Consider the following 16,164-nt stretch of genomic DNA (forward strand, 5'->3'; position numbering starts at 1 on the left):
ATACAAGGATCATGAGATATTTCAATAATTTTACAAAAAGACCACCAGATCCAATCCAGTGAATTAGACGAAACTATGACCTCATTAGGTTGTGAACAGTTTTTGTCTGCAATGATTCGAAAAGAGAATGAAAATATGTCGAAAAACGTCTTCAACTCTTAGGAGACAGTTCTTTAGGAGACTCGAATAAATCAAAATGGGATTAGGAAGTTCAACCATACAGAAATATGAAAACATCATAAATAATTAATGGGAGACTCACAAAAATGCCTTTTTTTCAATACCCTTTTTCAAAAATGCCTCTTTTGGATGTCCATTTTTAAAAATACCCCTTTTATGTACAAAATGACTAAATTACCCTTCTTTTAATAAAAGATATTATAAATATATAAGGAAATATAACAAAATTAGGTCCACAAAATACAAAATATTTTTTGGCGGGAAAAGTGATCCCCCAATTTTTCCCGCCAAAACACTTGTAAAAATTTGTAAAACCTTTAAAATACCTTGTAAAATTTTCCTGTAAAATTTTTTCCCGCCAAAAAATTTTCCCGCCAAAAATTTTTTTTTGCGGGAAAAGTAATTCCGCAATTTTTTTGGCGGGAAAATTTTTCCCGCCAAAAATTTACAAGGTGTTTTAAAGGTTTTTTACAAGGTATTTAGAAGGTTTTACAATGTATTTTAAAAGGTTTTACAGCGTGTTTTCAAGATATTTATAAGATATTATTAGATTTTCCAAGCTTTTTTATAAGGTTTTTACAAGTTATAAGGTTTTACAAGTTTTTTATAAGGTTTTACAAGTTATAAATACCTTATAAAACCTTAAAAGTACCTTGTAAAACCTTTTAAAATACATTGTAAAACCTTACAAAACACTTGTAAATACCTTGTAAAAAACCTTTAAAATACCTTGTAAATTTTTCCCGCCAAAAAAATTTCGCAAAAAAAATTGCGGAATCACTTTTCCCGCAAAAAAATTTTTTTGGCGGGAAAATTTTTTGGCGGGAAAAGTTTTTACGGGAAAATTTTACAAGGTTTTTTAAAGGTTTTTACAAGTGTTTTGGCGGGAAAATTGCGGGATCACTTTTCCCGCCAAAAAATATTTTGTATTTTGTGGACCTAGTTTTGTTTCAAATAAGGGTAAAATGGTCATTAAAAATTAAAAGATGGCAAACTTAAAAATGGACTCTCAAAGGGGGCATTTTTGAAAAGGGGTATTGAAAAAGGGGTATTTTTAACAATTTCTCATAATTAAATATGATGAATATTCGTATTTTTTATTTTAGACATTTGGGCCCATGTAAGAAGAACTCACTAAATGAGCCCAATAAGATTAATGGGCTTACGAAATTGACATTAAAAAAGTTGTAATGGGCTGATTGATTCTATAGTGTAGAAATCTTGATCGAGGGGTTATCTTCTCCGATTTCATATATTGTGCTTTGCTTTTAGAGTTGCAGAAGAGATTGTTTGTTTAATTCCTGAAATTAGAGAGTTTTCGATAGCACAAGCATAGGCTTCTCGATTCGTCTGAGTGTTCAAATTCCAAGCTCTTTCAAAGGGTTCTTCAGATTGATTTTGTGCTAATTTGACGAAGATGGCTCCAACGCCGGATCCCAACAGTGTCGGAGGCGGTGCGAAGCAAGATGAAGCTACCTTGAAGGTTCCGTCTAAGGATCCCAAGAAGAAGGACGAGAAAAAAGATGAGGACTTGGTATGTTTCTTCTTTCTCGGTTTTGATTTGGCTAATTCCTTTTTCGTCATTGGGTTTCGTGTTTAGTATCTGGGTTCATCAGAAAGGAATTTAATTTCAAATCTGTAAGATCTGCAGTTAGGTTTTCAATTGGAATCTCAATCATTGTAGAATTAGGGTTTAGAAAGTGAGTGTCTTGTCGTCATTCCACTAGCCGGATTATAAAGTTGTTAACTTTATGATGGGAGGAGAGTTTTTTTTTTGTGTGTATATTGTCACTTTCTTACTGACTCGACTTACATTGGGTTGTGATTGTAGTCTGAAGAGGACTTGGAACTAAAGCAAAACCTTGAGCTCTATGTTGAGAGGGTTCAGGATCCTAATCCCGACTTGCAGAAGGCTGCTCTTGAAAGCATGAGGTAAGTCTTGACTTGATTAGCTTGGAGTTTTCAGATTACTGTCTTTAAAGCTTGTACAACTTATAAAGTTTTTCTCTTTTCTGCTGTTAGTGTACTTGTTTGTGTTTCTAATTACTCCTTGTTTTAATCTAACCTTGTTGGAGTTTTTTTTGTTTGGTTTTGTAGGCAGGAAATCCGAGCTTCAACAAGCTCCATGACTTCAGTTCCCAAACCACTAAAGTTTCTCCGTCCCCATTATGGAACTCTCAAAGCGTTCCATGAAACAATGGCCGATTCTGATCTCAAGGTATGTCATCATAAATTTCAAGTCATACCTCGTTAACACCTTCTTTGTTCCTATTCTTGGGTATGGCTTAAAGATTTCTTTTGCTATGTTTGCAGAAGTATCTGTCCGATATCCTGTCTGTCCTGGCCCTTACCATGTCTGCGGAGGGTGAAAGGGTATGCTTCTGATAACTCCATTGAGTTCATTTTTTTTTTTCTTTTTTGAGGCATATTTTGAACTGCTATTCACTTTCTTTTACAATATTATTCCAGGAAAGCTTAAGTTTTAGGTTGATTGGAACAGAGGGTGACATTGGATCGTGGGGTCACGAGTATGTCAGGAATTTAGCTGGAGAGATTGCTCAAGAGTATACAAAGCGTCAGGTTAGAAATCAGTTTTCCATTTTGTCTTTGGCAATTCAGTTTCTCATCCTAGGACTTTTGCACATATTCTAAGGTTATTGGAAGTTGTGTTTGGGTTTATCCTTCTGAATTCTGATGGTTGGAGTTTTAAGGAATGACTGTATGTGTCTTATTCAATGAAAAAGGTTACTGAGTCATATTTATCTACCTGTTCATTATCTCAGAGTGAGGAGGCCTCTATTGACGATTTAATGGAGCTTGTGCAACAAATTGTTGCTTTTCATATGAAGGTGAATTCTTAACGATTGTTATATTTCTTGTTTCTTTGGCCCGTATCGAGATATTTCTTGGTTCATTTCTGTCTAAACTATTTCATTTTAATCCTTGCAGCATAATGCAGAAACCGAAGCTGTTGACCTTTTAATGGATGTTGAGGATCTTGATCTCTTACTTGAGCATGTAGACAAAACAAATTTCAAGAGAACATGCAACTATCTCACAAGTGCAGCAAAGTACTTTAAACATAGTCAATCCTATTTATTTTATTTTTCTTCACTCTTTGTTGTGAGCTTTCTTTATATTGCTCACAAAAATCTCTTATACATTTGAATTTTCAGGTACCTTCCTGGACCAGATGACATGTTGGTTCTAGATATTTCCTACATGATTTACATGAAGTTTGAAGAATATCCAAACGCTCTGCAGATTGCATTATTTCTTGATAACGCGCAGGTAGGACTTTAATCTTTCTATAGAACGTAGTTTCATATTATTCTTTTTTTTTTTTTATGTGTGTGAAGCAGCTGGAAAAATCAATCCTTAGTTTAAGTATTTCGTGTATTTGTGTAGATTTTTTTTATGTTTAATGTACTCTATGATGTATTTTCTGTATTGCAGTATGTTAAACAAGTATTTACCTCATGTACGGATCTGCTGAAGAAGAAACAGTTCTGCTACATGATTGCTCGTCATGTAAGTCCTTAACTATTTCTACTTTACTATATTTAATAATTCTATCTCATTCCTTCTTTTCTGTAAGTATGTTTTGATTTTGGATCTTTACTCCTATATGCTTTAAGATTTGGTTGTGCTTTTATTCGATTCTATTTTAATTTCCAGCTGTTACATAAAGTTAACAGATAAAAAAACGAGAACACTGTTTGTAGTTGTTATCAAGCATGATCTAGAGGGAATTTGAATCTGTTTCTTGATTAAATCATGTTTTTTCTTTTGTTTAGTCCAATTTTGTTTAATTTTCTGGAAGACCTCATTCTTTAGCAACACTGGCCTACTCCCGTTCTCTTCTAAGGCAGACACCGATTAACTGCTGCATCACTGTTTAAAATTGCCATCCGTATAGAGACAGAATAACCGACGGACGTACTTTCTTATACTTCTTCTCTCTTCGTACGCCTCCCTGCAGGGTATAACCTTTGACCTTGACGATGAGATGGTTGCAGATGATGATGACCGAGAAGCCCTACAGGATATTGTTAACAACACTAAGTTAAGTGAAGGATATCTGACTCTTGCAAGGGATATTGAGGTCATGGAGGCCAAAACGCCTGAAGACATCTACAAGGTAAATCAGTTTTAATGGATTTTAGGCCTGCTATTCATTTATTCAGTCACAAATTATGTTTTCCTCAGTCTTTGACCTGCCCTTTTGAACTTTTTAGGCTCACTTGCTCGACGGCAGGGCTAGCTCTGGTGCAAGCGCGGATTCTGCTAGACAGAATTTGGCTGCTACCTTTGTCAATGCATTTGTAAATGCTGGTTTTGGTCAGGTATGGTTGCAGATTGTTATAAAATAGATATAGTGGAAGACGTGTCGTCTTAATATATTTGCTTATCGCAGGACAAACTAATGACAGTACCTTCAGACTCGACCACCGGATCTTCTGGAAATTGGCTCTTCAAAAATAAAGAACATGGCAAGACTAGTGCAGCTGCTAGTCTGGTATGCTTTTTCTTATTTGATAAATTTATTTGCTGTGTTTAGATCATGGAAGTAGAAATTGTAACCAGATCTTTTTGTTTACCTATCATAGGGTATGATTCAACTGTGGGATGTGGACTCAGGACTTTCTCAACTCGACAAATATTTCCATAGTAATGATAATCCTATCATTGCTGGAGCACTGCTGGGAGTTGGGATTGTAAATTGTGGCATTAAGAACGATTGTGATCCTGTGAGTTAATGTCATGTTTGATTTTGCTGGAACCATTTGTGCTAATATTTGCAGCCATTCTTCCATCTTACTCAGCTTTATTTCTCAGGCATTGGCACTTCTTGGAGACTATATAGACAAAGAGGATTCATCTGTCAGAATTGGTGCTATCATGGGTCTGGGAATTTCATACGCAGGTTCCCAAAATGACCAGGTCAAGACTTGTTATATTATTTCCCATATTACTTGAATGTTTCGGGTGTTCACGGAACATTAACATGCTCACTGTTTCAACAGATTCGAAGCAAATTGTCCCCGATACTGAATGATGCGAAAGCGCCTCTCGATGTGATTGCATTTGCTTCACTTTCTTTGGGAATGATATATGTTGGTTCCTGTAACGAAGAAGTAGCACAATCTATTATATTTGCTTTGATGGATCGAAGTGAGGCAGAACTGGGAGATGCCCTCACTCGATTCTTGCCACTTGGTCTTGGACTTCTATACCTGGGCAAACAGGTTGGCAATTTGTTGTACTTAATCTTGCTCTTTGTACCTTATCATTATTTGCGTGGCTTGACCAACATCAACTTGTTCCAATATCTACCAGGAAAGTGTAGAGGCTACAGCTGAAGTTTCAAAGACGTTCAATGAGAAGATTAGAAAGTATTGTGATATGACACTTCTTTCTTGTGCTTATGCTGGAACTGGGAATGTCCTAAAGGTATCTAATCAATTGTGCTGGTGGTTGAGTGACGTAGTTCATTACTTTCTTGTTTAGTTGTTGACTCCTACTTATATATTCAGGTCCAAGACCTTCTTGCTCAGTGTGGCGAGCATCTTGAGAAAGGTGACATCCACCAGGGTCCAGCTGTGCTTGGGTTAGCAATGGTTGCTATGTCTGAAGAACTGGGCGTTGATATGGAGATTCGTTCTTTGGAGCGGATGCTACAATATGGAGAACAAAACATTCGGCGTGCTGTACCTTTGGCCCTTGGTCTCCTTTGTATATCCAATCCAAAGGTAAATACTTTTGTAAATGTAGTTTTACTTCGCCTGCTTACAATTGTTAGTGGTTGTATAGAGTAATGCTGGTTTTTAATATTTTTCTCACAATTCCAGGTGACTGTAATGGACACCTTGAGCCGACTTAGCCATGACACAGATTCGGAAGTTGCCATGGTTAGCAATCATTTCACTTCATAGCCTGTCCCGTATTAGTTAGTTGAATAGTATTGAGAGGGGGCTGATCTTTCTTTTGACTCCTACAGGCAGCAATTATATCATTGGGACTGATTGGCGCTGGAACTAATAACGCAAGGATAGCTGGGATGCTTCGGAACCTCTCCAGCTATTATTACAAGGATGCCAATCTTCTCTTCTGTGTAATGTGTTCCCCATTTTTTGTTTTCGTACCCTGCGATAAACTGTTGTTCTTGTTGGAATTATTGTACTCACTGGGTAAGTCATTATGCAGGTGCGTATTGCTCAAGGGCTGGTGCACATGGGAAAGGGTCTCTTAACACTCAGCCCCTTCCACTCTGAACGGTTCTTGCTATCGCCGTAAGTTCATTCTTTTTTTTACCGCTAGAACCAAATATTTTTTGATAGTTGGATGTTCAAAGGTTTCTCATGTGGACCTTATTTATGCAGAACCGCACTTGCTGGTATAGTGACACTTTTGCATGCATGCCTTGACATGAAACCAATCATACTCGGGAAGTACCATTATGTGCTGTACTTCCTCGTTTTGGCGATGCAAGTGAGTTCAATTTCTGTCCCGTTTACTCCCCTCATGTTATTTAGGTCTGATGAACTTGCTATGATTTGATTTTTAATCAAATTTTGTTAAAAAATGTGTAGCCAAGGATGATGTTGACAGTGGACGAAAACCTGAAGCCATTGTCAGTGCCAGTGCGGGTAGGACAAGCAGTTGATGTGGTTGGACAAGCGGGTCGGCCCAAGACCATAACCGGTTTCCAGACACACTCCACACCTGTTCTCCTGGCTGCTGGAGAGAGAGCCGAACTAGCCACCGACAAGTATGTTCTTCTTCCTTTCTTCCTTGTACTCTTTCGTTTTCTCATATGAAAAGCTTCTCGGTATCTGATTATAAAACTCGGATTGTAAATGTCAAACAGATACATTCCTCTGTCGCCGATACTGGAAGGATTCATCATCTTAAAGGAGAATCCAGACTACAGAGAGGAGTGAAGAGATGTTTTCTCGAGACCACCCATAGGAGAGAGCTTCTGCTTCCTGCTACATTCTCAATTCTCACTAGTTTTATTATTTCGTCTATGTTTTTATGCCTTCTTTTTTTCTTTCTATCTCCGTTTAAGCTTTGTTTCATTATCTCGGGATCTTTGTATGACTTGACGCTTTAATTATATAACTTAAGCCTGTTTTTTGTTTTAAACTTTTTATTATAGTTTTCTGAATAAGGGTTTACGAAAACTATTAAAATACATTAAACAAAAGCCAAAAATTAGTAAAATCTTCCTATCATTCAAAGTTTTGTTATAGATTCTTCCCAAAATCAATATTGAATCAACTTTTTTCAAAAAAATTTCACGATCCATATTTTTTTTCTTGATGATGACATAAAAGAGAAGAAAATTTTAGCCATTTGCATAAACTTTTGGAAAAAAGATATTTGGCTACACGAAGTATCCGCGAAAACATGGCCACACATGCAAAGTTTAAAAATGTATCTCTAACTACACAAACTATATGTATCGCATGCCACATATACGAACTATATGTATCGCATGCCCACATATACGAACTATATGTAGTCATGTTGCCAACATCACAAACATTTTTTTCTGATAAATTTTCGCCGGAATCCGGTATTGACCAGTTTGACCGGCGTTGACCGGCGTTGACCAACATAAATATTCAAAAAAAAAAAAAATTTAGTTTTTTAATATTAAGAAAATTATGTTATTGAATCATTTATAATATTATATAATTAAAAAAATATATACAATATTCAATATAAAAATATTTTGTATATATATATTCAATGCATTGATTTTTATAATTAGTTAGTTTTGATACTTCAAAACTAAACTAAAAATAAAATAAAAACCAATTAGGTAAAATAATTGTAAATATGAAATTTTCTTCGGGCAATTGACAAAAATAGCACCAAAAAAAGAATTTATTCCAAAATTAGCACAACATTTCTAAAATTCCACAAATAGCACTCTAAACTTTAACTAAATAGAAAATGAGAGAAAACACTAACCTAATATTAAATTAAATCATTTTAAAGTAGAAATATATACCCTAAATTGAAAATAGGGAACCCAAATATAATACCACAAACTAATATTAAAATGAATCACTCGAGAGGTTGTGAACACAAACTCGACTGATAAAGGAATTTCTTTTAAATGGTGGAAATATATACCCTACATTAGAAATAATGAACCCAAACATAATAACACAAATTTAATATTAACATAAATCAATATGTTTTTTAAATGGTGAAAATATATACCCTAAATTAGAAATAGAGAACCCAAATATAATATTTAGAATTTATTTTGGTTGAATAGTTTCTATATAAAAATTGTGGTATTATTAGAAAAAATAAACTAGTGATAATACTATTGAAACAAAAAAATTAATAGTGAGTCAGTCAACTAATGCTATTTTTGGAAGTTTATTGAATGTGTGCTATAATTGTCCATAAAAGTTGTTTTAGTGCTAGTTTTGGAGAATTTCTCTAGTCTAAATTTTTTGTATAATATGTTGTTAATTTTTGTATCTAAAATTATTACAAAAAATTCTTTTAATAATACAAAAAAATTAACAACATATTATAAAAAAACTTTAGACTAGAGAGTATAGAAAATTTCATATTTACAATTATTTTACCTAATTGGTTTTTGTTTTATTTTAGTTTAATTTTAAAATTATTGAAACTAACTAATTATAAAAATCAATGCATTGAATATATATACAAAATATTTTTATATTGAATATTGTATATATTTTTTTAATTATACAATATTATAAATGATTCAATAACATAATTTTCTAAATATTAAAAAACTAATTTTTTTTTTTAATATTTATATTGGTCAACGCCGGTCAAACTGGTCAATGCCGGATTCCGGCGAAAAGTGTACCGGAAAAAAATGTTCGTGATGTTGGCGACATGACTACATATAGTTTGTATATATGGACATGTGATACATATAGTTCATATAGTTTACGATCCATTATTAAAGATGTGTGGCCATGTCTTTGCGGATACATCTTTTTTCCTAAACTTTTCAAAACAAACTAATTTATAGGGCCTTTGACCCAAAAGTGTTAAGTTATAGGGCCTTCCTTTGGCCCAAAAGTGTTTATAACAAAAACACTTAAGGTTTGGTCCAAACAGGCCTTAACGGTTTCATAGGGTTTATCATCATTTCCCGTAAATCGTAATCAGAATTCACCATTCTCTCTTCTTCTCGCAGCCGTAGTTTTTGATCTTTCTCTTCATTCCCTCTCCCGATGGCCACGTCCGCCGTCCTCTCCGGTGCCAGATCGATGCTTCGAGCTGCTTCGTCACGTAGCGCCGCTGCTTCCACTGGCCGCTTCGCCTCTCAAGCGAAATCAGCCCCACCGCTGTTTAGAGCTACTGCCAGAAGAAGCCCACTACTTTCACCTCTCCGGTTAGTCTCATTAGCCCCTCTATCATACCCATTTCCTTATTTGATCTCATTTCACAGTTGTGTGCTACTTGAAGCTTGAAAAGGGTCAAATTCGATCGAATTGTGAAAAAAAGGAACTTGTCTATGTGTTAATCATGTATCCAGATCGATTATTCAGAAGTAAAAAGACGAAATTTTGCATCTTGATGTGTATTATTCAGAAACTCTCTTATCATTAGTCATTACTTAAATAATTTTCATTTGTTTGTTTTTTGATTTTGATGATAGAAATCCTGTGGAACTGAGCTTCTGTGTGGAGTCATTGTTACCATACCACACGGCTACAGCTTCAGCGCTAATGACTTCAATGCTTTCTATCTCTGGCCAAAGCTTTGGCTGGCTCTCTGACGGTACTTTCTCACATCCTTAAACTCTGTAATGCTTGAACAATGACTTAAGTATGTACTAAATGAGTGGATATTTGCTTTGTTTGATCGATGATATGTGTTTGAGAACTGTTTCTGTATCGGCTTTCTAGATTGATGTATCAGACATAGGTAGAGAATTAGGTTAGATTTACCATTTAAGAATTCTTTTGTTTGTTGCTATGGGCGAAAAACTGGATCAATTGTTGTTGTCTTTCTGCTTAACGTTGAAAAGAGATGGCGGCTCAATTGGTCTAGTTTTTCAATCTTGTAGGCTGACCGAAGAGTAGATGAAGACAACGAAGCCAAGATTTGGGTTTCCTGCAAATAACATTTATAAGCAATTAGAATGGGTTTCCAAGGCAATAATATAGGCTTTAGATACACATCAGTGATTGATGCTGCATTGTGTTTCAAACCTGGTTCCTACATATCTTCTTAAAAGATAACATGTACTTTTTCTTGTTGGTTATAGCATTTGAGTTGATTTATAGAGACTTTAATGAAAGAATTATTACTGATTGGTCTTATAATCCCAGCTTGCAATGATGATGTGTGATGAGTTAACCAGAGGAACAGTGAAGCTACAGTTTATGTACAAAACTCTACCTTTTAAAGCCTTTCTTCCCCAGAAAACTTAGGAACGAAAACCCTCTTTGATTTTGCCTATTTGTTTCTGAGTTTCTTGGAGAGATTTTGTTTGTTTTCAGCCTATTAAGTAAGACATGTTGTATTGGTTAGACGAGTAACTGATGTTTGGTATAATTTATCAGCTTGCAAAGAGGACTTTTGATGATGTCTACGCGTACCCAATGCGATTGCGAGAGAAGGTTTAAGAGTATTTAGGCAAAGAATAATTGTTGTACTGCTCAAACACAAATCATATCTTTGTCTTCAGTTTACATATCAAAGACAAATGTCCTCCATCTTTTAAATCAAATCTATATGATCTTTGTTACATCAACATAAAAACTCAAAATTGCATTTTGTTTACTCGAGCAAGCACTTTTACTAATTTAAAACTTGGAAACATCTGTGTTTGGATACTACAATCAAGGATATCATAGTAAAGAGGGAAAAAAGAAGCAGTTTTCATTAAGGTGACGACCCGTAAACTTGAAAGAATGTTTTAAGTTTCTTCTTCTTGTCCCATTGATCTCCTTTATGTCACATTGTAGTCTCGGCCAAAGACGAGGTACCTTCAAGACTTGAATGCGAACTTTGTTAAACGATCTCTGTCTTCAATTTTTTCATACAAAAAAAACAGATATCCTCCATCTCTCTGTTACATCAACTCGATATTTTAAATTGCATCTCTATTCAATGTGGTTAGACACAAAGTATAGACACTAGAGTTTCTTTGATCCTTCAGTTTCTGCAACTACCACCACTAAAGCTCGCTCTTCTGATGGATGTGTCTGTTCTTCTTTCGCTGGAACTGTCTCTTCTTCTTGTGGAAGTGTTTCTTCTTCTTGCTTCTCATTCTCAAGAGGCTCGACTTCCTCGGGATTTAGCTGTAGATTCTGTCTCCTATACCGAAATATCACCAGGATGATAAAAACTGCAAAACATGAAAGACTTAAAGGTTATATTTTATATAAGGCAAAACAAATAAACTGTCAACCATTGGTTAGGTAAATTACCTGCAAAAATTCGGGTTCTTATGCTAGTCAAGTTCCAAAACGCTGTCACCACAGAGCCTGCCAAGATCTTCTTGTGTGAGCAGACTCCCCATGCTTCACCTATTCTTGTTTTCACTCTTTCAACTGCACACATGAAACTCAAACCAGGTCAAGAGTTTTAAACATTGGACCAGTTAAGGACTTTTACAAATACTTGACTGTTGATTGTAACCCAATTGACTATATTTGAATTGCTACAATTCGATTTCTTCACCTCTTTGGCTAATCTGATGGGTGTAACATGAATACAGCTTTGGGATGGTGAAGCTGAGGAAGAAACCTGTTTCAATAACATACACACATATCAGCTCAGTTCCTGTCATGCTTAACAATGTTTCAGCTTATGTTCCAAATGTTAATACCAAATGCAGATAGCCTCCACAGTGTTATGAGATGACCAAACTCAGCTCCAAGTAGCAGAAATGGTGTCACCTGTGAGAAAAGAGAAACAGCAGATTAAAGGGCAAGTAAACCACCAAAACTGAGTTGATAGAGAGAGAGGGAGAAGTAAATGTCGAGTTTTTACCTTGAGTGTCATTGATGGTTCTCCTGAAAAAAGCTCACTAGTCTTCGAGATCAAAAAGTTGGTCGCAGGAAGCACTCGTCTAGCTAAACGCAAGACATCATCTTCACTCACATGGAACGCTCTCTTTGCGTCTTCATTTTTCCTAAAAACAACACATTGATGGATCACACTACCTATTAGCTAATAGACAAGGCCAAACAAAACTGCAAAAGGACCAAAAAAGTAATGTACCTTTGACAAAGAGCGTTTGACAAGAACGAACCGCAAAGTAACACAAGTCCGAGATTGGAAACCGCCGAGAAAAAGCTTCAAAACAAAGAAAAAGGTCATGACTTTGACAAATCTAATTGAGCCTAGAAACACAAGCTAGAGAGGGTACCTAAAGTTGACTCCTTTGGCAAAGCAAGAAGATAGGAAAGACAAACATCCAAAACCAAACCAGAGAGTCGATTTGGCAACATCTCTCCACATAACCAAATCACTGATAATCTCTCCAATCCGATTCAAATCGCTTTGACATGTATCTTCAACAAATCCAACACACAAGCAAATTCAGAATCAAGCAGAGAAATACATAAAGCAAATCAGCTAGAGAAAGAAGAGTACTTGGAAGATCTGAAGAAGAACAAGGAGGAGCTGAACTTTGCTTATCTTTCTTAGGTCGACCATTCGTCGTCTTCCGCTTTCTAGGAGGTTTTACGATTTCTTCGATCACCAAATTCGCTTCTTTCTCTTCCACAGCTTCAGATCTTCGCCTCGATCTCCGGGGATTCCTCGGAGAAGCTAAAAGACCCTTTTGCCCTACTTTCCCTTTACCCCGTTTACGAACCACCGCCGCATCTTCAGAGGCCATTTCGAGTCGATCGGATAAACGGGTCTTCGATTTTCGAAGCGGAGAAGGAGATAAGAGGATGATATCGCGAAGAGGAACAGGAGAAGATGGGTTTGGAGAATCGTTGCTCATGGGAGAAGATAGAACCAAATCAAGAGAGAGATTTGGAGGATTCGAATCATGGAGAGAATTGTTGAGACGCGAAGCTGATTTAGTGTTGGATCGGTGATAAGGAGGCGTAGACTCCATTGTTATGAAAAGGGAAAATCTCAGAGAATTGATTTGAGAATCTCAGAGAATTATTAGGGTTGCGTTTTAGAAGAAGACACAGTGTCTGATCAGATATAGCCGTTGGAGGAATTTTTCTTTTTCCTTTTTTTTTTTTTAAAGATTCCAATTGAATCTTGACGGTCGTAGCAAACGTCGCTCCAGTCTGTCTTAACGGCGTATGCAAGAATCATCTAACGGCAGAACTCTGGAAATATCACGTAAAGGGAAAAAAATTGAAAAACCGGCGATCTATTATTATTTTGAACGTTTAATACATGTATTTTTAAAATTGAAATAAAAATACCTCGATTATAAATTTTGTCTTTAAAAATATTCGTGTTATAAAGGTTGGTAGAATCTTACCCACGAATTAACAGCTGATCTCTAACCGCAGTTAAAAGTTAACCCTACATATTTAAATAGATACTAATATATTATATGTTTTAGTTATCAATACGACTAATAGATGACGGTTTTTTCGGATCTTTTTCCCGAACATAAAGTAAAGATCTAGCTTTTATGAAAAATAATTATATTTTTATAAATCCTATTGGCTAATCCATGCAGTCACCTCCGTTAAGAACACACTAAAGTGTTACAGAGTAGACTTCTTCTCGAAGGACCATCACATTATCTATATCGAATTTAGTATGTTTTCTGACTAATGCATGAGAGTAACCGAGTTGCCGGTTATCGGACTTCCATGGTCTGAAGTATAAGACCAGACTTCCCACATGAATGTGATTTTTGTTTCTAAAAAAGTTCGAATCCTAGAGGAAATCCCAGATCTCATCAACCACTGGACCACAAACATTCGGGCATAATTTATATATTTTTGGGACTACCCTTAGCATGTTTCATATGTGAAAACTAACTTACTAAACGAACGACAAGAATTAACCTGCTGATACAAAAATGAACAAATATATATACATACTGACAATATATCTCAGATTTATGCATATCTCATACATTCATAACATTTACTATAATTCTAACGTGTAAAGAATAACACAAAGCAAGCTAAAAGTTTGTCGACCAAAAAAAAAAAAAAGTTTGTCGATCGACCAATCATATCCTATAAAACTTGATTATTTTACTTAGTTATGTATTATAACTAGATTTTAACCCGCGGTGTACCGCGGGACTATATTTTTTTTGAAAATTATCCATTGTTTTGTTTGATTTAAATGTATTTATTATATATATATATATATATATATATATATATATATATATATATATTATCCCGCATTAAACCCGCGGGTCGATTTTTGATAACTAAAATTTGAAATTTTAAGTTGAATTTATTTTGTTAATATTGTTTGTTTTGTTTAGCATTTATTGTATTTTGATAGTTAATTCTACGATTTCACTCGTAGTACCGCCTCGTATTAATATTGATTCAAACCCGTCCTACCATATAATCATGTGCCGTGAAGTTAAACATTATTTTGTTATTGTTTTATAATATTTTAATTTTAAAAACATATATAAATTGAGTCAATTTAAAAGTTTGCTTTCAATGGCTCCCATGATATATATATATATATTTTTAATTTTTATAGAGTTCAAATATCATTAATATAATAAACTTTTTATAAAATTTAAATATTATAAATACTTTAAATGTTTTATCATCTTAAAATATTTACAATGTTTAAACTTCTTATAAATTTTTATAAAGTTTAAATATTTATAATATTTGAAACTTCATAAAAGTTTTAATATCGACCCAAACTTCATAATTGTATTTTGGTTGTTAATTCTAAGATTTCACTCGTAGTATATCGTTCCGTATTAATATCAACACAAACCCGTCACACCATATAATCCCGTCCCGTGAAATTAAACATCATGTTATTTTTCTTTTTAATAATAATTTTATTTAGAAGACATATAATTCGAGTCAATTTAAAAATTGCTTTTAAATTGTCTCTATAGTATATATATTTATAATTTTTATAGAGTTCAAATGTTATTAATATATAAACTTTTTTATAGAATTGAAATATTATAGATACTTAAAAAGTTTTATAAAATTTAAATATTTATAATATTTAAATTTCTTAATAATCTAAAATAACATATTATTCCTTAGACATAAATAATATTTATATATTTGGTAATAATGTTTTTTTGGAGTTAATCTAATTTATAAATAAACAAATTATTTATAGCCAAAATGAGTTTGGTTTATAATAAGTAATATAGCAAAATGAGTTTGTCAAATAACGAATAGTAACCATAATTTAATTAATGTACATTAAAATAAATATATTTAAAAAATGAATTACTTTAAAAAATTGGTTTGTCAAAATTAATTAAGGGAGACTCACAAAAATGCCCCTTTTTCAATACCCCTTTTCAAAAATGCCCCCTTTGGATGTCCATTTTTAAAAATACCCCTTTTATGTACAAAATGACTAAATTACCCTTCTTTTAATAAAAGATATCATAAATATATAAGGAAATATAACAAAATTAGGTCCACAAAATACAAAATATTTTTTGGCGGGAAAAGTGATCCCCCAATTTTTCCCGCCAAAACACTTGTAAAAATTTGTAAAACCTTTAAAATACCTTGTAAAATTTTCCCGTAAAATTTTTTCCCGCCAAAAAATTTTCCCGCCAAAAAATTTTTTTTGCGGGAAAAGTGATTCCGCAATTTTTTTGGCGTTAAATTTTTGGCGGGAAAATTTTTCCCGCCAAAAATTTACAAGGTATTTTAAAGGTTTTTTACAAGGTATTTATAAGGTTTTACAATGTATTTTAAAAGGGTTGTACAACGTATTTACAAGGTATTTATAAGATATTATAAGATTTTACAAGTCTATTTTATAAGGTTTTTAGTTAGCTAGGTT

The 16,164-nt window shown here is 34.1% G+C and overlaps 3 protein-coding genes across 5 annotated transcripts; 2 read left to right on the forward strand and 1 right to left on the reverse strand.

Moving 5' to 3' along the window:
• Positions 1 to 1,372: 1,372 nt before the first annotated feature.
• LOC9320278 (26S proteasome non-ATPase regulatory subunit 2 homolog A) lies at positions 1,373 to 7,329 on the forward strand. Its single transcript, XM_021031504.1, has 23 exons — positions 1,373 to 1,714; positions 2,012 to 2,112; positions 2,278 to 2,398; positions 2,494 to 2,553; positions 2,650 to 2,760; positions 2,964 to 3,029; positions 3,130 to 3,251; positions 3,357 to 3,471; positions 3,637 to 3,711; positions 4,163 to 4,321; positions 4,419 to 4,526; positions 4,598 to 4,699; positions 4,791 to 4,931; positions 5,020 to 5,124; positions 5,208 to 5,429; positions 5,521 to 5,634; positions 5,718 to 5,933; positions 6,033 to 6,092; positions 6,182 to 6,295; positions 6,388 to 6,473; positions 6,564 to 6,672; positions 6,774 to 6,952; positions 7,052 to 7,329. The coding sequence occupies exons 1-23, from the start codon at positions 1,598 to 1,600 to the stop codon at positions 7,122 to 7,124; spliced, it is 2,676 nt and encodes an 891-aa protein (XP_020887163.1). The 5' UTR covers positions 1,373 to 1,597; the 3' UTR covers positions 7,125 to 7,329.
• Positions 7,330 to 9,254: 1,925 nt separating this feature from the next.
• Positions 9,255 to 10,956, forward strand: LOC110230334 (protein NUCLEAR FUSION DEFECTIVE 6, chloroplastic/mitochondrial). Of its 3 annotated transcripts, XM_021032904.1 has the most exons (4): positions 9,255 to 9,586; positions 9,854 to 9,975; positions 10,530 to 10,585; positions 10,764 to 10,956. In XM_021032904.1, the coding sequence occupies exons 1-3, from the start codon at positions 9,426 to 9,428 to the stop codon at positions 10,547 to 10,549; spliced, it is 303 nt and encodes a 100-aa protein (XP_020888563.1). In that variant the 5' UTR covers positions 9,255 to 9,425; the 3' UTR covers positions 10,550 to 10,585; positions 10,764 to 10,956. The 3 variants fall into 3 exon arrangements, with proteins under 3 accessions (XP_020888563.1, XP_020888562.1, XP_020888564.1); XM_021032903.1 differs by lacking the exon at positions 10,530 to 10,585; XM_021032905.1 differs by lacking the exons at positions 10,530 to 10,585; positions 10,764 to 10,956 and adding an exon at positions 10,265 to 10,483 and having other exon boundaries at positions 9,326 to 9,586.
• A 107-nt stretch (positions 10,957 to 11,063) lies between these two features.
• On the reverse strand, positions 11,064 to 13,400 carry LOC110230332 (reticulon-like protein B17). The gene is made up of 8 exons (XM_021032902.1): positions 12,805 to 13,400; positions 12,578 to 12,722; positions 12,430 to 12,504; positions 12,199 to 12,340; positions 12,035 to 12,104; positions 11,887 to 11,952; positions 11,634 to 11,756; positions 11,064 to 11,551 (listed from the first exon to the last, which is right to left on the reverse strand). The coding sequence occupies exons 1-8, from the start codon at positions 13,277 to 13,279 to the stop codon at positions 11,340 to 11,342; spliced, it is 1,308 nt and encodes a 435-aa protein (XP_020888561.1). The 5' UTR covers positions 13,280 to 13,400; the 3' UTR covers positions 11,064 to 11,339.
• Positions 13,401 to 16,164: the final 2,764 nt, after the last annotated feature.

Source organism: Arabidopsis lyrata (genome assembly GCF_000004255.2).
Source record: "Arabidopsis lyrata subsp. lyrata unplaced genomic scaffold ARALYscaffold_3, whole genome shotgun sequence".
Classification (NCBI taxonomy): Eukaryota; Viridiplantae; Streptophyta; class Magnoliopsida; order Brassicales; family Brassicaceae; genus Arabidopsis; species Arabidopsis lyrata.